Below are 24,474 nucleotides of genomic sequence, written 5' to 3'. Positions count from 1 at the left end.
CAGTTCAGGAGGCGGTGACAGAGGTGGCTGTGGCCGCCACGCTATTGCGACAGATCTCGAACTAGTTGTCATTTATTTTTGATTTACCGAAAAACAGTGAGATTCCGGACACGTCCATCAGAAACAGCACAGATAACATGGAAGGAAACGTCTGCAGATGTCTTGTTTCTATTTAATGGTTTTACACGTAGCTTAGCTAACTGGCGATTTTGTAAACATATACTTTAATGTCAAGACTCAGGTTGAAATGTACTTTCCTTACAAAGATCGGGAACCGAAATGTCCTCAATGGATCTGCAAGTCGCCACACCAGCCCCTCCCAGCCTCCCCTGCCTGCCGCTTACAACAAAGGACTTCTAGTTCACAAAATAAACATTAGTCTTGGCTTCCCAGCAGTTACATTTTCACTTTCCCAAACACAAATAAGGTCTTAAACACTAACTTGCTAACAGGGCTGTTGGTGCAAATTTATTCATTAACAGGAGAGAACAGAAAAGACCAAAGGGGTCTATGAACACATCACAGAGCGGAGGGAGTACTTACAGGGCCCGGAGTGCCTCGGGCCTCCCGCAGCCCCTCCCCTACAGGCGGTGCCCCGGGGGCGGGGGCAGAGCCCCCCGGGGGCCGGGCACGGTGCTTCAGGGGGAGCGCAGGGAAGGAAGGGGCGCACCTGTTACCCGAAGTCCCGTCTCCTTCCTTCTCGTCGTGGCGAGGCGCCGTGACCACCTGCCTGGGGGCTGGAAGGAATCTGAAGTGGGCTGGCTCCTAGCCGGGTGGGGACCGCTCTGCAGCTGGCTGTGGAGTACGGATTGCCAGCAGCAGGGGCGGGGTAAGAAAGCCAGTTCCACAGAATGCCTCATTTATCTGAATCCAAACCCCTTGCATAACCGGTGTAAATTTACTGTTTGGTGGCATCCAATAAATCCCAGTAAAGTAGCTAAATTAAGATTCCTTAACATGGAAAGTGGTGTCAGAGTTCTCTAAGCAATGCTGAGATGCACTGGATCTTATGCCCATGAGCGGTCGGCAGCAAGGTTTATTTGCAAAGCAGCATTAGCAAACAGAAGCAGTTGCACCATAAATGAGTAACCTCTAAGTTATCGGTAATTATATTTGATGAAACGTCCCTCCAAGTCCCTTTGTTACCTCCGAGTGACCCGCGGTGAGGAACCTGCCCACCTCACTGAGCTGACTTATCGGCGGCTTCGGTCTCCTGCTCGGACAGCTTCTCTTCCGACAGAACGGACATCCAGGGTGAGACGGAGCGCGTGATGCTCTGCTTGGCCAGGTTGTAGTGGTTGATGACTGTGTAAAACTTCTCCCGGGCACTGGAGTCTTGCTCTGCGTAGTAGCTCTCCAAGCCTTCTGGAATGCACTGGGTGTTCTGAAAGACAAGAGGCCATGGAGACGTACGTCTTGATGCTGTGGGGACGCCACTGCCTGCAGAGCCACGCCCCATGGGTGTTCACTGCGCACCTTCCCGGGGCTCAGAGGAGAAACAGCCGCGAGCCGCAGGGGGCGTGGGTCCTGCCCTGGCACAGCCCAGCTCCCGCCTGACCTGCTCAGCGGGGGCAGGAGAGACCTCTGTGACATAGCCGTGACACAGCAGGGCTGGGGCCTCCGGGGCATCTGTGCAAGGGCACGATGAGCCTTCCCGCTTCACTAAAGATCTTATTCCAGTTGTCATTTAGTTTACATTTACTAGAAAATACTTCATGCCCTGTCGGCTGGTGACATGCTCAGACAGTGAAAGAAGGGAAGTCAGGCCTCCTGGGAGCCGGGTTTTTACAGGCCTTCTCCAGAGGAGCGGGGAGGAGGGAGAGCACTCCAGGCAGAGGAGAAGGGCCTCACAGGAGAGCACTGGGGCGCACGGCCACGCAAGGCCTGCAGGTGCTGCCAGGGAGCCGGTGTGACCTTGTGGCCGAGAAAGCAGCAGGACCGCAGAGAGCATGGGGGGGCGGGGGTAACTATCCTAGGCAGCTGTCCCCCGAAGGAAGAGGCTCTGTCCCTACAGGCCAGGGAACCCTGAGGCGGCCTGGGGGTTGGTGGGGGGAGGGGGGGGCGCCTCAAGTCCATAGCTCTCCTTAGCCCTTTCCTGGTCAGCCCAGGAGCCGACCCGAGCCACCGGCCCACACGCATGTAGCTCACCAGGCCCACAAAGGAGGTGGACAGTGGGCAGACAATCGGCCCCTGCCGTCCATTCTCCCGGAGAGAAGCCGGCACTTGGTGCCAAGCTAACGACTCCACGTCCCAGCTCCTGGCTGCCAAGAGGGGCCGTGGGACTAACTTCTGGCCAGAGGGACAGGAACATCTGGATGTTCACCCTCCACCTTCCCAAGGCCCTTTCTCACTGGCTTCAACTGCCCGGAGGAGGAGGATGCCCTGGGGGCTGGCAGGACAGCCCGACAGACTCGGGGCTCCAGGACGAGTTCACGGAGCCCCTTCACGGGGGACAGACCTTCCATCTTGCAGAAGCCACATTACCTGTGTGTCTAAGCAACCAAAGCAATACATGAACACCACGGCCTCTTTATCACAGAGTGAGGGGAGACCACGGCAGAGACGGGTCCCTGGCCTCAGCCACCTCCACAGTCACCAGGAAGAGTTTAAGGACCCAGAGTCCCTGCCCACCACTAAGTCTGACTCGGCACATCTGTGTCCTTACACGTCCCCAGACAATTCTGCAGCTGGGCAACCCGTGTGCAGGATCTCGGCCAAGGCCACCCTGCTGGCAGGTGCACCGGCTGATCTGAAGTCCAGCACCATCCACAGCGCTCTGACCAGCTAATCCCTGGGGCTTCGCAAGAAACCCAGCCTCGCAGTGTCCGTTCACCTCCCCCCGGGCAGGCGCCGAGTGCAGCATGTGACGGGGTCTTCGATGACGTCTCTGGGCACGTTGGGCCGTCACCAGGACGGCCGGCCACCGCTGCTGCGAGACATGAGCGCCAGCCCAGGACGCATGAGGGGCCCGTCCCCCCGGCCTGGGGGCCAGTTTTCCTCCATCTCTAAAACTTAGCAGCAGGTTAAGGGGGCTGCTCCTTGGGATCTTCCCGCAGATCTGAGGCCCACCTGCCACTTCCCTGGCAGCAGGGAAGATGGGCCTGGGGTTTTGCCCCCACGCTGGTGTTCTCCACCTCCTGTCTGTACCTGGCAGCTGGCCAGGCGCTTTCATGCACATTCTCTCGCTGAGGTAGGTGCCCTTGGCCCTGTCTTCCAGCCTGGGCAGGTGAGACCCAGAGATGCGAAGAACTGCAGCCTGGGCCTCCTGGTCAGAGCGCCCAGCGCCCCACATGGTATCACCGGGGAGGCCACCAACAGACACCATTGGGCTCCAAGTCGAGAACAGCGGGAAGTGGAGGCAGTAAGCCCCCGCCCCGGGGCCAGCAGCCAGTGCTCAGGCCCAGCTCGGGCGCATGCGGGCCGCAGGCACGAAGCTCGGCTCCCCGGGGCCCTGACACCGTGGGGCTCCGCACCCTGCCTGCACTACCGGCTCTGCCTTCGGTCCCCTCACAGGCGAGTGGAAGACTGTCACATCGCCCCCTGAAGGCCTCCCCAGTGTGTGGGTCCACACAGCCCGGCCGCTGCTCAGTGCCAGAAGCAGCCACATGGGGACGAGCACACGGTTTGTGGAGAGAGAGGAGGGGGAACGCCCCAGTCACAGCAAAGCTCCCGCCTGCTCATAGTGGCCCTTGTGATGGAGGTCCCTCTGGCTCTCACAGGATAACGGCCACATGCTGACCAATGAGGGTGGCTGGGGGCCAGCTCTTTCTCACGTGGGCCGCCCAGTCCCGTGCCAAGGACCAGGATTACCCCAAGGAACCTGCCAGAGCCCTGGCCACTGGCCCTATGAAACCTGCCCTGCCGGCCCCTGGGCCCCACCCTGCGGCCTTCGCTCAGGAGACCCAGGCCCTGCTCCTCCCACACCAAGGAGTGGCAGGTGTGGCCCCACAGCAGAGCGAGGTCAGTGCCGCTCCGGTGTGGCCGACAGAGGGAGGCTGCTGCGCCTGGCCCCGGGCCCGCGCACGAGCTGCTATTTCATCACTGCTGGGTCTGAGCAGACAGCGAAGGGGTGACAGGACGGTTTGGGGTGGAGGGGGGAGCAGAGAGCGCTGGGGTCTTACAGAGGTTTACGACCCGTCCGCCTGCCTCTGTTTCCCAGGACAGACCCTGCACGCCAGGCGGGTGCCTCCCTGTTGGGCCCAGAGATGAGAGACTCCCCGCCGCGGGCTGACGGTGGAAAGGGAATGTATGCATGAAGGGAAGCAGGGGACCCTGGGCACACGGAAGATCGTGTCTGTGCCGCATCTAATCGTTGGCGAAATGGGGATCTAATGGTATCCGCCCAGGTCTGGGGGGCATTCAGAAATCCGCGTGCAAAAGCCCCTGTGAACTGTCAGGGTCTGCATGTGATGGGCACAGATGCCCAGCCAGGCAGCAGGGCCGGGCAGGGACTCTGGCACACATCACACTTCCCCCCTCCAGCTATGTGTTTCAGGAAGGACATCCGCCCCCAATTAGGTAGAAATGTCGGTGGAAAATGCCAGAGCCCCGAGGGACGCAGCTACAGGATGCTCACTTGACTAAATTCCCGAGACCGGCTGGGCACCAGGATCACCCGGAGAGGCTTCCGAACGCAGATGCCAGCCGTCTTCCCCAACTCCGAGGACCAGGCCTTCGTCTGACTCTGCCTGCCTGGACCAGGTTTTCTAGCAGAACTTGGCCTTGCTGGGTGGGTGAGGCAGTTTCCTCCTGCACCGTCCTCTGTGCAGGACACGAGCCCCAGCCCCCGAGAGAATGAGCCAAGCAGACCCTGCGCCCTCCTGATGGGCTCCTTGTGAGCCGCCCATCGGGTCCCCAGAAGCTGTCCTCTGTGCACATGGTTCCCATCAGGGCGCCGCTCCTGCATCTGCTTTACTTCCTGTCCATGACCGCAGCCGCCCTTGCGTCCCCCAGCCCTGGATCAGGCTCTACCCCCTCCTGCCCCTCCCCTGCATCCCAGAGTCACTCTCCAGTCTGAGTCACGCAGGTGTCCCCTCCGTCCCCAGAACCTGATGAGTCCAGACCCTTGTCTCTTCCCAGGCTCCCTGCAGCAGCCTCCCTGGACCACTGAGTGTGAGTGGCTGTCCGGTCACTCCTCCGCGCACCCCCCCCCCCCGCCCCCAGGGGCCTCTGGCTAGCACCACCTGTGCGGCCTCTGGTGTCTGATGTGTGTGCTCCGTCAAGGCCAGCCCTCCCCTCCTGCAGCCCCCAAGCCCCCTGGGTCGGCCTCCTTTAGACCGAGGTGCGTCCTGAGCTCCCAAACAGACCGTAACCTCCTCCAGCCCAGGGTGCAGACGGGTTTGCTGGGGGGGGGGGGGGTTCCCCGGGTCCCCACACAGCTCCCTCACTGGCCCCCTAGAGTCAACATAACCGCCCTTCCAGAAACTGCAGCCCCCAACCCTACTTTGCTCTTCGGTCTTCCAGGGCTAATATCCTAACCCAGAATACAACTGAGTCCACGATTCCTTTGAGAAGGGCAGGGAGCTTCCCAGAGGTGGGGGTCTTCACCTGCCTGGTCCTGGTCGTGCTCCAGCACCCAAACAACGGTGGCAGCCAGCAGCACGCGGCACGCACCAGACACGGCCTTGCTGGGCCGAGGGAGGGCCAGAGGGTCGGAGCGTGCGCGGTGTGCCAGGAAACGTGCGGGCTGCTGGCCTGCGGACTCGTGTGAGGCCCCTGCGTCCCTCACCTCCCCAAACCCTCCACAGCACCCCCCGACCCCCAACCCTGCCACGCCTGTCCGCGCACATGCTCAGCAAGGGCTTCTGCAGTGTCGCCAACACCAGCCCCTGGAAGTGGTCGGTCATTCTCCCTTCGCACCGGCTCTGCCGAGTTCAGAACCAGACGTGGGGGTTCGGGGTGGGGGCCAGACGCTGCGTGGTGGGAACCGGGAACAAGTCCGCCTCGAGTACGTCCTATGCCCTCCCCCCTCCCCTTCCCCCGTCTTCATCTCACCCTCTCCTCCCCTGGGGCCCTTACGTGCCACTGAGGCTTTCTGGAACAAGGCGGTATCACACCAGCAAAGCAAGCATTTCCACCAGCGTGGAGAGCCAGCCAGGCGGGCGCTGGGCAGAGGAGGCAGTGGAGGGACAAGGAGGGGCACGGGCGGGAGGGGGGCATACCCGCTCTGCTCCCCCTCCCCCTGCGCAATGCCTCCCTCCAGGCCTCTGCGCCCTGCCTGCCCCCAGGTCCCTTCCCAAGAGCTGCCATGCTTCCTGCTCCACCCGCCTTCTCCCCCTGCCCCTCTGCCCCCCTCCCCTGCTGCCTTCAACAGGGGTCCCATCACAGGCCTCCCTCGGGCAGAGCAGGGCGCTATCCCTCTTAGATGGCATCTTGGGGGCCTGGGGGTGGGGGGCAGAGCCTTACCTTGAGGACGAAGCCGTCGGGGCAGGCACGGTCATATTTGTACACCTTGTAGACGACCAGGAAGACGACGCAGGTGAGGAAAGCCAGGGCGAAGAGGACCAGCACAGAGACCTGCGGGCAGAGGGGCCGTCAGGGTGGCTGCGAAGACCGCGAGGGGCGGCCAGACACACCGCCGGCTCCGGAGGGGGGCTGGAAGAGCCCAGAGAGGCTTCGGTGACATCACGGCCCCCTGGACGACGTCCGGACCTGTCTTCACTCTCACCTTCTCCACGCACCGCCGTTATTTTAAATGACCTGTTTTAGGATTCCAGGCCATGTGTAGTGAGCTCGGGGCACAGAGATGATCAAGCATCACGAACACGTCACCCAGGTGACGCAGCAGCCACGGGCTAACTGGCGGTTCAGAGGTCTCCTGGGCCCGGGACACCAGCCCTGCCCTTAGGAGCTGAGACCGGCCAGGCAGGAAAGACAGAATCTCATGGGGCCCCGTGACCTCTGCCCTCAAACCTCCTGCGTGCTCAGTTGGCTCCGTCCCTCCCCAGGGATCAGTCCCCTGGAGCACGTGCTCAGTTAGCTCCGTCCCTCCCCAGGGGACAGTCCCCGCGAGCACAGGGGCTCAGCTTTCTTCACCGCCGTGCGTGGCACTGGCTGGCGGGGAGCATTTGCTCAGCACACATCTGAGGACTGATGTGTGACAGAACGGAGGGCAGTCCTGCCCCAGCCGGAAGACGTGGAGCACAGGGAACAAAATGACACCGGGTCTGGGCCCGGGAGGTGCTCACTTGATGCCGGGGCCCTGGCAGGGGCAGAGCATGTCCAGAGGCTACAAGGAGCTGCAAAGGCATGGCCGGTCAGCTTGGGGAGGCGTGAGCCTTCCTGCTGATGGACTGCCCCCCACCCTCGGTTAGAGGGGCTTTTGGGGCCCTTGAGGGGTGGGAGGTTCAGTGGCCATGGGGCCCTGGGTGCCGGCACAGAGCAGGGACCATCCCAACGCCCTCCCAGGGGGCCCGCGTGGACACAGCTCTGCCACTTCCTGAGGCTGCAGGACGGGCGGGGACGAGCCTCCAGCAAAGGCAGCAAGCCATGTCCTGGCCTCGAGGGGGGGCACGGGCGTGGGTCCCCCGACACTGTGGGCCTCGGTGACCGTCTGAGCTCTCCATCTGTAAAAGCACAGAGTGCCTCTGGGCCACGTGAGGACATGTGTGGGAGGAAGGTGGCGTGCACCGCCCAGCACGCTCACCTGGAGGACAGACAGACAGACACCGGCCCCACGTGTCCCCCTACACCGGCCCCAGGCGCGACGGCCCCAGTCCTACCGCAGGGCTGCGCTGTGCCATGTTGAAGCCCCCGAGCCCCTCTGGTCCCTAGTCCCCTCGCCTGTGACACAAGATGACACGTCCCCACCTCCCGGCTGCTGTGAGGATACGCAGGAGGAAGGAACCGGGCGTTGGACGCCCACGAAGAACAGTAGGAAGCACCACAGCGCGTGTTTCCCCATCACTGGGCGCTGCCTCCACTTCCCAGGCTCTCCATCGCCAGCCGTCAGAGCTCCTGAGGCCTGCATCTGGGCCTTGACCCGGACAAGCCAGGCACAGCGCTGGGCGGTGCAGAGGTGACGTGGCCGCCGGCTGCTGGCTCAGTGCTGACGCTCGCCAGGCTCCAGGCGGCTCCCACGCCCCAAGGCCCAGGAGCACCCAGACTCCCCTCCTGCACCCCCACCCAGGCCACCAGCCTCCCAGCTCCCACTCACAGCCAGGGTGACACTTGTCCCCTCGCCAGGGAACAGCCCCTCAGGCCCCAGGCAGGCAGGAAGTCTCTGCGTCACCTTCCACGAGGCCCTTCCTGGCCAGAGGACCTCCAGTCTGCCTGGACAGCCTACACTGCACGCGGAGCCCATGCCTGACCCGGGGACACGAGATGAAGTCACAGATACTTTGGGACTCAAAGCACCCACAGCAAAGGCCCCACTGGGACCCGTGGAGGCTGCCCAACAGGCAAGAATGCAGCCCTGGACCCCAGACGGCCCAGGCAGACTGTGGAGGTCAGAGCTGCGCAGGAGGGAGGGGTGGCAGCACGGGCAGCGGCTGGACACTCAGGCTTTCTGGCAAGAGTGGCCTTGCCACTGCCCACACCCGGAATGGGCAGACCGCTCCGCTCTGCTGGGCCCGGTCCCCTGCCCGCCAGGGGCATTGAGAGGACCCAGCTCCCGGGGCTCCGGGAGGGCTGGGGACGTGAGCAGGGCTCCCGAGGACGGCACCAGGGCGCGGCAGACGCTGCGAAGGAAGCATTTGCTCCTGCCGCTGCACCTGTCCCCTGCCACCCCGTCCAAGCCGCCTCCCCACACTCACCAGGCGGCTGCTCAGCCGCACCCACCCTGCCCACTGGCGGCGCCTGGTGGGCTCTGCGGGGTCCAGAGCGGCAGGCGGCCTCAGCCAGGGTGGCCGGTGGGAAGAGCTACTGTGTGTGGTATAACTGGCTTCCTCCATAACCCTTCATGTTCTATTTTGGGCATTAAAAGCACTATTCCAAGAAGAGATCCAGAGCACACAACAGGTTAAGAGGCCCTGTTAGAGCATTATCTCCTCCAGGCGCCTGGGTGGCTCAGTCACTCAGGCGTCTGACTTCAGTTCAGGTCACCATCTCACGGTTCGTGGGTTCGAGCCCCGTGTCGGGCTCTGTGCTGGCAGCTCAGAGCCTGGAGCCTGCTTCGGATTCTGTGTCTCCCTCTCTGCCCTTCCCCTGCTCACACTCAGTCTCCCTCAAAAAGAAACATTAAAATAAAAAAAAAAGAATATTATCTCCTCAACAAAATATTAGGAAACTGAACTCAGTAATACATTACAAGGATCACACGCCCTGAGAGGGGACTGATTCCAGGGACGCAAGGATGGTTCAACCTCCACAAACAATGTGATGCGTCACATGAATACAATGAATGACAGGACAGGGGATCATCTCAGCAGACGGGGAAAGAGCGCCTGACAAAATTCAACATCCGTTTATGATAAAAACTCAGCAAAGTGGGTGTAGAGGGAGCACGCCTTAACATAATGAAGGCCGCACAGGACAAGCCCACAGCTGACACCATGATGGTGTAAAACAAAAAGTTTCCCTCGAAGATTCCCCCTACTATTCAACACGGTAGTGGAAGTCCTCACCAGAGACCTGAGGAAAATCAAAGGCATCCAAATTGGAAAGGAAGAAGCAAAACTCTCGCCATTTACACAATGACATGATATAGATAGAAAACCTTAGGACTCCACCACATAATTCTTAGAACTAATCAACAACTCAATAAAGTTGTAGGACACAAGATCAATACACAGAAATCCCTAGTGTTTCTATACATAACTAGCAAACAGCCAAAAAGAGAAAGAACACAATCTCTTCTGTATTTTCATCTAAAAGAATAAAATACCTCGGAATAGATTTAACCAAGGAGGTGAAAGACCGTGCCTTGAAAGCTATGAGACACTGGTGAGAGAGTCTGAAGACACAAATAATGGAAAGATGTTATGTGTTCGTGGTTGGGGAGAATTAATACCACACAAAGCAACCTACAGATTCAATGCAGTCCCCAACCAACATCCCAGTGACATTTTTCACAGAAATAGAATCAAATTTGGATGCACCGCAAAAGACCCTGAATAAGCAAAAGCAATTTTGAGAGAGAACAAATCTGGATGTATCTTGCTCCCTGATTTAAAACTTATATTAAAACTGGGGCCCCTGGGGGGCTCAGTCAGTTAAGCGTCCAGCTTCGGCTCAGGTCAGATCTCATGGTTCGTGGGTTCGAGCCCCGCGTCAGGCTCTGTGCTGACAGCTAGCTCAGAGCCTGGAGCCTGCTTCAGATTCTGTGTGTCCCTCTCTCTCTGCCCCTCCCCTGCTTGTGCTGTCTCTCTATGTCTCTCAAAAATAAAAAGCATTTAAAAAAAATAAATAAAACTTAAATTAAAACTTAATTTATATTCCAAAGCGACAGCAATCAAAACCGTGTAGGGCTGGCATAAAAACAGAATAGAGAGCCCAGAAATAAACCCATGCGTAGTCACCTGACTTACAACGGAGGCAAGAACATACACTGGAGAAAGGACCGTCTCTTCAATAAATGGGGTTGGGCACACTGGAGAGCCGCGTGCAAAAGGACGAACCTGGACCGCTTTCTTAAACATACACAGACTAACTCAAAAGCAAAGATATATGACCCGTAGCCATAAAACTCCTAGAAGAAAACAGAGGTGGGTAAGGCTCCTTGACGTTGGTCTTGGTGATGTTTTTTTTTTTTTTTAACTCTGACCCCAAAAGCAAAAGGAAACACAATAGATGAGTGAGACTACACGACACCGAAAAGCTTCTGCCTGGCGAAGGGCGCCATCAACAGAACAGAAACGCCGACCTCCTGAGCGGGAGGAAATATTTACAAGTCACGTATCTGGTAAGGGGCGAAGATCCACACTCTATAAAGAACTCCTACAACCCAATGGCAAAAAAACAAAACAAAACAAAACCCAAACAAGCTAATATTTTAACTGGGCAGACCTGCGGATAGACAACAGGTGCATGGCGGTGGGGGGCTCCACATCACGCATCCTCGGGGAAATGTGACTGAAAACCCAGGGAGCGAGCCCCCCCCACCCGTCAGAATGGCTGCTGGGAACCGCAGAGGGCTGGCAAGGACGTGGAGGGCAGGGAAGCCTCGAGCGCTGGTGGGAATGCGAACTGGCGCAGCCGCTGCGGAAAACAGGACGGCAAGTTAGGAGCAGAATTACTATGTGATCCCGCAGTTCTGTTTCTGGGTGTGGACCCTGGAGAGGTGAAAGCACGGACTCGAACAGCCAGTACAAATACACCACGCTCAGACGCGCATCCTCCACGGCAGCCAAGACGGGGACGCAGCCTAAGTGGCCAGGGACGGATGAAAGGGTGACGCAGAGGTGGGGGGTGTGTGTGTGTTGTCCACACACATGACGGAGCATCCTTCAGTCAGAAAAAGAAAGAAATCTTGACATTTGCAACGACAAGGATGGACCCGGAGGGCATTCTGCTAAATGAAGAGAGCTCACCTGTGTGCAGAGTCTAAAACAAAACAAAAAACCCGGCTCGCAGATACAGAGAACGGATGGAGGGGTGAGCGACATGGGTGAAGGTGGGGAGAGGTACAAACTGCTAGTTTTACAGGAGGTAAGTCCTGGGGACACGATGTGGGCCATGGGGACCGTATTTAATAATACTGTGTCGTATGTTTGAAAGTGGCTAAGAAATTAGACCTTAAAAGTTCTCATCACACACACACTCTCTCTCTCTCTCTCTCTCTCTCTCTCTGTGTGTGTGTCTGTGTGTGTGTGTGTGTGTGTGTGTGTGTGTGTGTGTGTGTGTGGTGACGGTGCTCCCCGGGCTTATTCCAGTGATGGTTTCACAACATCCACAAACACGGGGCCTTCGTGTTTTACTCCTGAAATGAACGGTGTGTGTAAAACGCGTCTCCGTTAAAATCCATCCCCACACACACAATCTCGCGTCCTAGGGCAGTCTGAGCCCGGGCCTTGAATTTGGAAGCCCGCCTGTGTTTGGTTCACAGCGCCCCATCTGTTGAGGTTTAAAAATAAGCCCCATCCCTCGGCGGGGCTGTGGGGAGCCACTTCCTCCGGGCGCCCCTCCTGGAAGGTGGCCCGGGCCTTTCGTCCGGGATTCCCAGGCCTGGGGACCCAGGAGCTCACAGAACCAAGAAAAGAGAACGTCTGGCATGAGGCACCCCTGCGGTTATCATGGCCCGAGGAGAGAGCCTTTCCAGAAGGATCCCCCACCGGCGCAGAACCGGCTCCGGGCTCTGCCACCTGCCAGCCGTGCGCCTGAGGGCACCCGCGTGTCTCGTGTGCGGAGTCGGGGGGCAAAGCCTCATGCTCCCCCATGTTTATCAGGAGAATGACGAGGGACGGTCAGGGCTTTGCGGAGAGGTCAGCCTCACGTGCTAGGCCTTTTATGGGTTAAACTGTGTCCCCCCCCCCCCCCCCCCGATACAGAAGTGCTACACCCTGGCATCTTTGAACATGACCTCATTTGAAAATAGGGTCTTCGCAGATGGGATTAAGTTGAGGTCATGGGGCGGGGGCCAGTCCAGTTCTCCTCCTCGCCCTTTGAAGCCCTGGCCAGCCCCCGGCCTCCCAGAAGGCGCTGGAACCCCGGCGTCTCCCGGCACCAGTAGCAGAGGCATGTACACCACACAGCCCAGCATCGACAGTTTCCCAGTGTTTGTAGTGAAACAAAAGTACGTCCCAGTTTGGAGAGTCTCCCAAACCTCCCCCTGCCCGTGAGGAAGCTAGGCACATTCTAGAAAGAAGTGTGAAATCACTTGGATCTACCCATTTCCCGGGAGTGCCCTTTAGGCTCTTCGCACGTCGACACACCCCGACTAGAAGCATCCCGGAGAGCCCCCCCTCCGCCGCAGCGGCCCCGCCTTCCAACCACTTCCAGAACAGTCAGGCCGGAGACAGACTGGCCGCTTGTTGCCCCACATGCACCAGGAGCCCCGGGTTCCAGGCCCGCCGGGCCCACGCACGCAGTGACTCTGGAAAGGGCTTCCGCCCCCTCTCCGCCGGGAGGTGGGCATGCCAGCCCAGCCCCGGGGTTTCCGGTGGGGCGCCCAGGACACCCACGCTGGGCAGCCGGACGGGGCAGGGCGAGCCCTGGCCCCACAGCGAAGCCCAGGCCCACACAGCGTCACAGCGCGGGGACACGGAAGATGCTCCAAGACCATCACGTTGGGCATCTTCAAGTCGAGCCAACGGGCCCAGGGGCACACCCGCAAGCAGGGAAGTAGCAGCGTGGGCAGTGACCCAGCCTGAGCACAAGACAAAAAAGGAGTGGTGTGTGCGGACCCATGGGTGTGTTACAACCACAGGAACCTCTGAGGATCCCAACACCAGGATCCCACCCGAGCGTCGCAGCGGGGCGGGTGCGGGGGCCAGGACTAGGCCTCAGTGTTATTTAAAAGTTCCCAGATGCTTCCGGCACACGCCCTAGGCTGAGGACCAGGGGAGAACAGAGGAGCCCCTTCTGCATGGAACTCCTGGAGCCTGGGGGCTGCCGAGCCCCCCCCCACCCAGCCCGGGCACTCCTGCGCCGGACCACCGCTCCTGACGGTGGCTCCGGACGCTTCCGCCATGCTCCGTGCTCCCGCGGGCAGTTAAACACAGCTACGGACGCCTCACGACGGCCCCCAACAGGCCATACCATGGGCTGCGTTTTACACTGGGGGACGCTGAGGCCCAGACACGGAGGTGACGGCCCCGGGCAAACCAGCAGGGTCGGCTGAGTCGTGTCCCCCAAAGCCATCCAGGTCCTGACCCCTAGAGCCTGTGCGTGTCGTCTTATGTGCAGGAAGTGACTCTGCAGGTGTGACAGATGGAGGCCTCGAGGGGGGAAGAGGTCCTGGATGATCGGGCTGCGGGGGTGGGGGAGGGGAATTCCCAGGTGTCCTTAGAGGGAGCAGAGGAGACGGAGCAGGACTGGAGGAGGCCGGGCCAGGGGGAGAAGGGGCCATAAGCAAGGACTGTGGGGCCCGGGGCTCTGGATGCTCCAAGAGGCCAGGAAACCGAGGCTCCCCGGAAGCCCCCCAAAAGGGAGCCCCTGCCAACACCTGGATGTAGCCGAGTGACGCTGACCCGGGGCTCCTGAACCCCCAGAGCCATGAGAGAATCAACATGTGTGGCTCTGAGCCACCCAGTTGGCAGCACCTCGTTACAGACGCCCCCGGGAGCTAACTCACCTTCTTTTGAGCTGTCGCCTCAGAAGACCCGGGAGTGACTGGGTCCTGCTGGCAGGTGGCCTGTCTCCATCTGCTTGGGGCTTGCGGAGCGGCCCCCGGGTACCTGGAGCCGGCCCAGAGCAGCCCCACACCAAATGGAACATCAATTCAGTTTACAGAGGTGCCAGCCTGTCTGGGTTTTATTAAGCTAACGATCCCAGCACAGGAAGGAGGCGGGTCCCAGGGCTGCTGCGCCCCCTGCCACGGGCTCCCGGAGGCCTGGGGAGCCTGGGCTGCCAGACAGACAGACAGATTGACGGTGCCTGCCTCCCGCTGCGCTCCCAGGCGGGGCTGTGGGCGGGGGAGCCCCCCCGGCTGGAGAAGCGGGGTGCTCCTGCAGAACCCCCGTCTCTGTGGGCACCCCAGGCCCAGCACTGGCGACAGGGTGCTCTCACTGGCCCCCGAGGATGGTTTTAAATTTTGCTGAAAAACCAGGAAGAAACGAGTTCTATAAAAATAATGAATCCAGCCTGGATTAGATTCTTCTTCAGACCAAGACAGAAGACAATGTCCTGTTTCCTGTTTAAGGAGGAAGGGGCTTACAAGGGCCAAAAAGGCAGGAACCGCCTCGGGGCCCAGGGCCCTGCCTTCTGCCTATGGAATCCCCAGCAGCTGGTGGCCATTCTCCAGACAGTGGCTCCCTTGGTGTGTCCTTGGCCCCACAGCTCAGCCTTGCTCTTGGCTGCGTGGTGTTAACTCATCACAACTCTGGGGGGAGGGAACCCCTACTGTGCTTGCGAAGATGTTGGAGGGGGGAGCTCATGATGGCAGTAAGGGTATAGGGGGTAAGGCTGTGCCAACCCCCAGACGCATCGAGAAATCAGGTGCATTCAGCCAGTGCGGCTGGCGCATCCCATGCCCTGCAGGAGGGGACACGAGCCAGGTGACACAGGTCCCTGTCTGCCACATCAAGATGTGGGAACCCAGACGGGTCCTGGGCACCTGCAGGATTCCAGGGGGCAGCGCCTCTGTGTGACAAATTACCATGTCTCACAGCACTAGGAGGTGCTGCCAGTTGGCAGAGGGACACGTTTGCCACCGATGTGTGCGTGTGTGAGGGAGAGAGAGAGAGAGGGGAAGCAGGTGCTATGTCACCCCCAAATCCGTATCACTTGTGTGCAGCTGTCAGTAAAAGCTCCCAAGCAGGAGACTGTGCGAAATCACAGCTGTTCTGTCCTGGCTGTGACCGCTGGCACGTGCCCCGTGGCGGCCCGGACCCTGCCGCCGTGGGCCATGGCCTTGAAGGGACTGTGTGTGACAGCAGACGGGACCAGGGGTCAGCCCAGCGTGGTGTCCGCTCTCTGGAAGCCAGAAAAGGCCATAAATCCCTCTTGGAATGGTGCTTGAGCTGCACACGACACTATCCCTAGGACGGCACAGAAAACCCACCACACCGAAATACTGTTACGAGGAGACTGCAAAAATAGAAGTCTGTGATATACAGACATGTTTCCTGATTAACCTCAGACAAGGTCTTAGAAATGCTGTGATTTCGAAGAAAGGAGGGAATCCAGGCAGCACCTGCAGCGTGACACAGAAACGCCGGTGGCCTGCACCGACGACGGTGACCCACTGTCATTCACTGCCTACGGCCAAAAGGGAAGGGACTCGAACCTTGCAAACGAGAAAACGTTGCAAAAAGAAATCAGAGAAGCTGCAAATCCACGGAAAGACCCGTGTTCACAGACTGCAAGACTGAATACCATGAAGACCAGAACTCTTCCCAAGACGGATGCGCGATTCGATGCCCCCCCCCCATCAAAACATCCAGCGGAACAAGAGGCTTTCTACAGACAGAAGCAGCTCGAAGCTCGACACTGATCTCACACCGTCCACCAAAAAATGAACTTAAAATGGAATAAACACCTAAGTATGAAAGCGAAAGCCCTAAAATTCTCGGAAGAAAACAGAGGCAAATCTTCACAACCTTAGACTTGGCAACGGCATCTTAGGTAGAACACCAAAAGCACAGGCAACAAAAGGAAAAATAAATACATCGTACTTCAGAATGTTTAAATTTTGTGCACAGTACAGGAGCAAAGATGTGAAAAAGTGACCCACCGATGGTAGCCAACGTCTGCGAGTGACAGATCTGATGAGGAGCTGGCAACCAGAATACCAGTCCACAGCACCAAAACAACCCGATTAGAAACGGGAAAGGACTTGAGCAGACACTTCTCCAGACGAGACGCAGGAATGGCCAATCGGCGCAGGGAAGACGCTCAGCGTCATTAGCCACCAGGGAGGTGTGATCACAACCTCAGTGTGACACTGCCTCACAGCCGCTCGGACGACTAGAATTGAAGGGACAGAGTGACAGGTGCTGGCGCAATGTGCAGAAACCTTGCCCACGTGGCTGGGGAGGCTGGGGGACCTCGCAGCTGCCGGAGGAGACAGCAGCTCCTCTGCCGTGTGTCAGACACAAGATGACCATGTGAACTGGCAGCTCCACACCCGGGTGCAAGCCCAGAAGGACTGAAAACAGGTGTTCAAACAAAATTGCATGTGAACATTCTCAGCGGCACTGTTTCCGCCAGCCAAGGGGGGGAAATGGCCCCAGTGCCTGTCCATGCAGGAAGGGATAAACCAAAGACGGTCTAAGCATACAACCGAGTATGACTCAGCCATGAAAAGGAACAAGGCAGGACGCCTGGCGGCTCAGTCAGTTAAGTGTCCGAGATAGCTCAGGTCATGATCTTGTGGTTCACAAGTTCGAGCCCCGTGTTGGGCTCTGGGCTGACGGCTCGGAACCTGGAGCCTGCTTCAAGTTCCGTCTCTCTCTCTCTCTCTCTCCCCCTCCCTCACTCATGCATTTGCACGTTCTCACTTGCTCTCAAAAAATAAGTCAACATTAAAGAAATTTTTTTATTTTTTAAAAAAATTTTTTATGTCTTTACTTTTATTTTGAGAGACAGAGACAGAGAGTAAGTGGGGGAGGGTCAGAGAGAGAGGGAGACACAGAATCTGAAGCAGGCTCCAGGCTCTGAGCTAGCTGTCAGCACAGAGCCCGACACGGGGCTCGAACCCACGGACTATGAGATCATGACCTGAGCCGAAGTCAGATGCTTAACCGACTGAGCCCCCCAGGCGCCCCTAAAAACATTTTTTAAAAGAAAGAAACAAGGCACTGCCTTATTAGGACAGGGATGATCCGTGAAAACACACCGGGTGAAAGAAGCCGGTCTCAGAGGGCCATGGCTGTGTGGTTCCGTCCCTGCGAAATGTGGAGAACAGGCACCTCCAGAGACAGGGGTGACTGCCCAGGGCTGCCAGGGCGAGGAAAGGGGGTGACTGCTAGTGGGTAGGGGGTCTCTGACTGGGGTGACGAGGTGTTCCGGAACCACACAGCGGTGATGGCTGGGCAACAATGCAGATTACACGTCGCTGAACTGGACTCTAAAATGTAAAGTTTACGTCATGTAGATTTTACTGCACTAAGGAAGGATGGGCGGGAGGAGAGGGACAGGAGGCAGGCCAGACACAGGCCAGGGCAGGGGTCCCCTCTGGGTCCCAGCTCCCAGAGGCAGGGGATGTTTTCTGGAAAGAATAGCCAGGAATGGATAGCAAACAAGATATGGGTCTCAGGGTAAACTTTGTAAGGAGGGGACCATGGACCCCGGATGTTTGGGACAGTCCTGGCTGATGGTTACCGCCCTGGCGTCCCAAATGCACGATGTCCACTGCCACTCTCAAAAGTGTCCTAATCCCCAATCTGGGCCATAAATTATATAGCCACTCAACGTACAAGGCCTTGGCCCACAACACTAGTGCTCCAAATATCAGTGGGGAATGGACAGCACCCCCATTTTAGAGATAGGGGCTCGAGCGGCGTTGGGAGTCCGTCTGTGGCCATCTGCTCTTCCTGGCCTGGGGCTCCCTCTCCTGCTGGGGCCCCTGGGAGAGGTCACTGCCTAGTGGGGGTGTAACCGGGACGTCTGAGGTGGAGGAGAGCCAGCCCGAGAGGCCTGCGCACCTGCTGGTGTGGGAGACAGAGCTTGGTGGCCTTTGGGGTGGCAGGTGGATGTGGGTCTGAATCCTATTTCAACCTGCCGATAACGGACTGACCTTGAGCCTGCTCCTTAACCTCTCTGACCTTCATTCCCCACCTACAAAGTCAACCCAGTGAGATCAACCTTAAAGACCGTTTCTAACACAAAAGGAAATGCTCCTGAAACACAGAGCCTCAGCAGCTCTGGGTCGATGGCTGCTTGTTATCCTTCCTCCACTCCCTCTGCCCTCCCCCCTCAGGGGGGGGAGGGGAAGGAAATGTGTTTTCTGCTGAGTAATGCAGTAAAAAAAAAAAAAAACTTGGAAAAACAGGATGAATCCTGACATCTTCAAGCATGTGCAGCACTAAATATTTTAGGTGACCCATAAAAAAGGGAACACACAGACACCCCTCTCCAGGATGACTCCAGCCGCTTATTATCCGATTCTGGGTGAAACCCCCACTCGACAGCTAGGCCAGAACACCGGGGGCTCTGCCGCCGCAGAAGCTGGCATCTGAGTCCCGCAGGACGCGCGGCTGAGGGTTAAGGGGGTGTCCAAACGGTCCTCGGATCACCGCAGCCTCCGCGTGAAGACCTCCCCTCCGCTGAAGGCCCAGGAAACGGCAGTGCTGTTCATAAATATTTAACAAATGCATCTTGAAACACACCGGGGAATTGCTGGAGAGTGTGGAAAACAAGTCGGGCGCACAGGAAGCTCAAGGTCATTAAGGACGTGAGAAAAAGATACAAACCACCCACTGCATCGTCTGTGACAGGATGCAAAGGGTCGCCCCCACCGTCGGATCGGCTGCCAACACGGAGGCCGTTCAGAGGGACTTGGGCCCTCCTTCTGGGACATCCTCTCTAGGCTCAGTGTGGACCATGAGAGGCGTTCACGTGCAAGGCTGCCCTTGGCATCTCACAGACCCCAGAAGCAACATGGCCCGGGAGGCTGCTCACCCAAGCCCTTAACCCCCAAAGAGAAGGCGTGCGGGTCCCAGAAATGTCCACGGCTCTCTGTCACGGCAGCCACAGAGCACGAAGGGCTCGGGAGGGAGAGCCCCATGGAGCCTGCCTTTAATCTGCCTGACGACGGCCCCTCCATCTTCCCAGATGGCAGAGGGCGGCGAGCAAGCAGCCCCGGCCGCGCCGGGACACGCCGCCCTGCGTGGGTGAGTGGGGACTCGCGCCTGAAAAGATGTTTCTGTTTCCTTAATTTGAGAACCATCTGAGGCTGTGTTTATTCTCAGCACAAACACACCTCCAATTAATTAAACGAGCACTTTCCTCGTTGACACTAACCTCTTCACGAGCCTAGGCTTTTGGCCGCTGCCGGGCGGTGATTCATCCAGCGATCCCAGTGTGGCGGAGGCTTACAAAACCCGCTCCCCATCCTCCCCATCCGCGGTTACCTAGCAACCAGCCTAGCAACCCGGGAGCCAAGAGATTCATCCCCCGGGTGATAACCATAAAGTAACATCCAAAAAGACGTCTCGTCTCAAGGATGCCATCCAAAGGTATATAAAGAGGAGGCGCCAAGCCGCCGGCTTCCCTGCTCACCAACTGCACCAAATTAGAGACAAAGGGGGACACGTTATTTACTTGTTGCTTCAACAACTGAAAGACGCAGTTTCATTCCCGCAACTGACACAGGGAGACGGAAAGGACGGAGGCGGCGGCTGGGCTGGGAGCCACACAGAAGCCGCCCAGTCACTGAAAAAGGATGAGGGAAGGAGGTTCCATCCAAACCAAGACTGTGACGGGCCCCCAGCGCGGCCCAGGGTGGGGGCCGGTCCTTCCCTCCACCTTCAGCCAGCAGTCTCCAGGACAACCTTTTCCCCACACGCTCCCCACAGGAGAAGCGTGCCTCACTGTGTGCTCCATTCAGAGATGCCAGACACTTAATGGGGCAATAAAAGGCTGGGAGAACATTCCAGAAAGGTGAACAGCCTCGGCATTTCAAAAGGATGCCGGCCCTCCAGAGCCTGCCCTGCCCTGGGGCCAGAACCCACCTCTATCCACAAAGGGCTTGCAGACTCAGTATCTCCCGGGGAGAGCTCATCACAATGCACATTCCCCAGGTCCAAGGTCCCTCTGCTAGAATCGAATTTCAGGCGAGTCTACTGCAGGTGGCCCCAGACCACACTTAGAGGAGCAGCACTCTGGGGGCCTCCCCTCACACACAGACGCCACCAGCAGGTGCGTGGAGAACTAGGTTAACCCCCGTCCCTGTGCAGAACAGGGTTGGGGCAAAAGCCTGATGTGCCCCCACAATGCCGGTCGCTGAGCGGGCCACCGGGCCTCCCGGTCAAGTTGGCCAGGCCGCAGGGTTCAGGTTGCACTTGGCCCCTGACTGTGACCTTGGGGGCTCATCTGCCCGACCCGACCGGGTGGGAACCGGTGACACGTGGAAGGGACTTAGGTCCACATGCGGCCCAGAGAGAGGGCTCCTCAGGGAGCTGCCTCACTCAGCAAGCAAGGGGCCGGCGGGAAGACTCGGGAATCTCCCCAAGTCCCCATGCCCTCCAGGACCCCCAGCATGGCTGGCCACCTGGCCACTCATCCAGCTGTTCCGTGCCTGTATGTAGCCCCAAAGGGGAGGGGCTGCCGTCCTGGCTGGCAGGCAGGACCCCTGGTCACAACCTGGAGAGAAGCAAGGCCCAAGAATGGCCCCTCAGAGGAGGGCCCTGGGCGGAAGGGGGCCTGGACAATGTGACAGGAAAGGAAGAGACCAGAGAAAATGATGCTTGCGCTGGGGAAGACTCGGGTGCATGGCCTGCCCTACAACCGAGGCGGCCGAGAGGGAGCGGGACTTGGGTTCCGTGAAGCTCCAGGCAGACAGAGGGCCTTCAAGCCAACAAAGGCAAAGATCCTTCCAAGCACAACAGTCCGACAGCACCGTGGGCTGCCTGGGCTTCAGGGCCCCCCCCCCCGGGACACTTGTCCCCCTGGGACAGCCACATCACCGCAGGTGTCACAGCCAGGGGCAGGCCGCCCAGGGTCAAGCCCCCCGCCTCAGTTTCCCTCGGCTGTAAAATGGAGACAGTACTGGTGCACAGCTCAAGAGGGGCATGTGTGAGGATTGAACAAGGTGATCAGCATCAACAAGCCTGACCCGGAGTCCGGCTCCCTATTTAGATGCTGCTACCGTCTCCTAACAAGGGACAGTGGAAACCCCAGGAGGGTGAGGTTAATCCCCGGAGGCTTCACGGAGGGGCTGGTATCCGAGCCCAGACTGGAAGGAGCTGGAAGGCGGAGCCCTGGGGAGGCATGCACAACAGGACAGGCGGTGCGGTGGAAAGGGACTGGCCTCGGAGGCACGACTAGTCAGAAGCACGCCAGCCCCCTGGTGGCCACCTGGGATTCGAAAACCTCATCTGTGAAATGGGCAAGCACTGCCCCTCCAGGGTGGCTGTGAACCCCCAGGAGGCAGCAGGTGCTAAGCATCCGAACATGTCTGGCCTGTTTATGCAGAAAACTGGGGAAATGGGCTCACTGCAGTGCAGTGCTCTACTGAGTGCCTACTGTATACATTGCCTTCTCAGACATCCCCAGGAGGTGGGGGCAGAGCTGAGACCGGATCCTGCCACTGCAGCCCAGTCCACAGGGACAGGGGTCTTCAGAGCTTCTGAGCCCTCGGGCTCTGGGGGACAGGTGCTAGGTAACCGCACAGATGCTCAGCCACGGCTGCCAAAAGCCCTCGTGGCCAGTGTGCGTCATCCACGCCTTAAACAGGGAGCCTGGGGACCTGCACCAGGTGAGCGTGTGGGAAAACCACAAACGAGGGGCACCAGAGCTGGGGGACAGAGCCTGGCACCCAGTGGACCACAATAGAGAAGGGTGAAGGTCAAATCTAGAATGAGAAACCCGGACGCACTCAGATATCCAGATGGTCACAGCCATCAGAATGATGGAAGAGATGACCTTGAAACTGAGGTCACTTCTGCCTCAGCCAGGAGGCGACGGATTCCCCAGGGCACGTGTGACACAGGTCATGCGAATGGCCGCAGATGAGGCGCCTGCTAAGCCGGCTGGCCAGATCAGAAGAAGATGTTGACCTTGGGTCAGTCCAACCCCATCCTGGCCATGAACTTAAAGCCACAGATAAGCTGCCAGGCCAGGAGCAACCAGGCGGGCTTTGCAGCCCACACCCCATCCTTGTAGCACCCGCGGGACCCACAGACGGGGGCCTCCCCGCACCTCCATGTTGCCCTGCAAAGTGGGCTCTCCTGGAAGGACCCACCTCTAGGGGCAGACACAGAGCACGAGCGAGCACCCCGCGGACACAGCAGATGGTGACCTGGAAGGGTCTGCGGGCCAGGCAGGCCCTGCCCGGCCTTCCTCCAGCCCGAGACGCAGGCTGGAGCCATGGGAGGGAGGGGCTCGAGGTCATAGGGCCCCCTGGCTTGCCCCGTCACCCCACGAAGCCGCCTCGCCCCTGCGGGCTTCACTTGCATCTGGGGACCAATCCGCGGGGCTCCGGGAGATAGAACCAGGCGCGGTATGCGGGGTGCTTTGGGGGCTGCCGGGCATGTGCGTGTGCGAGCATCTGGGCCCCCAGACACGCTCGGACTGCTCACGCGGTCACACGGAGTGGACAGAGAGGCAGCCACGGCCGCTTCTCAAGGCCTGCGCCACCCATTGGCGTCCCTCCACTCACCCCTTCGAATCCGGGTGACGGCCGCCATTTTACCACTTCTTATGTTTCCCAAAGAACAAGTCTCCAGAAGGCCACATCCTAACTTACGCCTCAGAAGCCCAGCTGTTTCCACCTTCAGAAACCACCCAGCCGGCGGGGGTGGGGCCGTGGCTGGAACCCACCCCCCTGCCCCCTTCAACAGCCCTTCCTCCCTGGAGAACCTTCCAGAGCGGGTTCCATGAGTGAGCACTTCCATCAGCCCATACACAGACCACACTGGCCACAAAGCCCCCTGGGAAGGATGGGGGCTGACCCCCCCCTCCGGCCCTCTGGACCCTCGCCCTGCCCTGTATAGCTGTGACTGCCCTGGGCCTCGACTTCCCCACCTGCAAGATGGGTTACAGTCCTGCCCTCTGGGGACTGAGCTCAGCTGGGGACCCTGGTCTTGCACGTAAGAAGTAGGCCGCCTGTGACCTTCCTGTTGGTCCACTTCCTCCCTGGAGCCCTGGAGCAAGTGACTTTCCACGTGTGTGTCACCATTGTCTCAGAGAAAGGTTGGGGGGGGGTGTTCCCCGCTGGGCTCTCAGCTAGAGAGAACCATCTGGGGGCGGCCAGAGGGGCAGGGGTGAAGTCAGCGAAGCGGGTGGAGAGCGCTCTCCAGGATGAGCGCAGAGTGAGAGACAGGACTGTCCAACCGCCACGCTGCGTACCCGTGTACCCGCGACGAGCAGAACAGGGTGTTAGTTAGGCTGGAATATATTTTTAAAAATCATGCATTAAAATTGAGAATTTTAGGGGCGCCTGGGTGGCTCCGTAGGTTAAGTGTCCGACTTTGGCTCAGGTCACGATCTCACAGTCCATGGGTTCGAGCCCCACGTTGGGCTGTGTGCTGACAGCTCGGAGCCTGGAGCCTGCTTCTGATTCTGTGTCTCCCTCTCTCTATGCCCCTCCCCTGCTTGTACTGTCTCTGTCTCTCAAAAACAAATAAACGTTAAAAAAAAATTGAAAATTTAAGACCTAAAAAAACCAACAACACTGAGTTATGTGCGGTCATTCTGAAAACCAAGGAAATAAGACGGTTTAGAAGCCACGGGGCTGGGTTTGCAGGGCTGGGGTCAGCCAGACCAACGGTGTCTTGTCCCACCCCGGCCACTGGCGGGGGGCCCTCCTGCACACAAGAGGCAGCGTTTCCCCCCCACCCCCCGCGGGCCACTCACCTTAAACCTCTCGGTGACGCCCTCGGTGATGCTGACGGTGAACTCGGCGATCTTGGGAGGACGCGCTTTGCCTTTCTTGCGATCGGGCTCATACTGGGTCTTCGTTTTCACCACCACCTTGTCCAGGAAACAGAGAAGCGAAGCGTCAGGGGCGCAGCCGGGTGCACCCAGGCACACCTGCCCGAGGCGGCCAGCCGAGTCACCGTGTCACCAGCAAGCATTTCACAAAAAGGATGAGAACAGCCCCCTTTATTGGAAACCTCCGTGCAGGGACCTTCGGAGAAATTGCCCGTTAATGACCCAGATAGCAGCCCCAGGAGGGAAGTACGGTAACGGGGGCAGAGGAGTGAAGCTCCTGGGCCCAAGGCCAGCCAGCAGGTGGGTGGTAGCGTGGACTTCTCACGCTGACTCCTGACACGG

At 58.9% G+C, this 24,474-nt stretch overlaps 1 protein-coding gene across 1 annotated transcript; it reads right to left on the bottom strand.

Annotated features, from left to right (window-relative positions):
* Positions 1-54: 54 nt before the first annotated feature.
* NSG1 (neuronal vesicle trafficking associated 1) lies at positions 55-24,258 on the bottom strand (the record flags this gene model as incomplete). The annotated part of the gene is made up of 3 exons (XM_029952425.1): positions 55-1,384; positions 6,406-6,516; positions 24,055-24,258. Coding segments are annotated over 3 exons (519 nt in total), but the record flags the coding sequence as incomplete, so codon positions are not given.
* Positions 24,259-24,474: the final 216 nt, after the last annotated feature.

Source organism: Suricata suricatta, chromosome 1 (assembly GCF_006229205.1).
Source record: "Suricata suricatta isolate VVHF042 chromosome 1, meerkat_22Aug2017_6uvM2_HiC, whole genome shotgun sequence".
In the NCBI taxonomy this organism is placed as follows: Eukaryota; Metazoa; Chordata; class Mammalia; order Carnivora; family Herpestidae; genus Suricata; species Suricata suricatta.
Note: the sequence above shows the minus strand (reverse complement) of the source record. Positions and strands in the feature narration are given on the sequence as shown.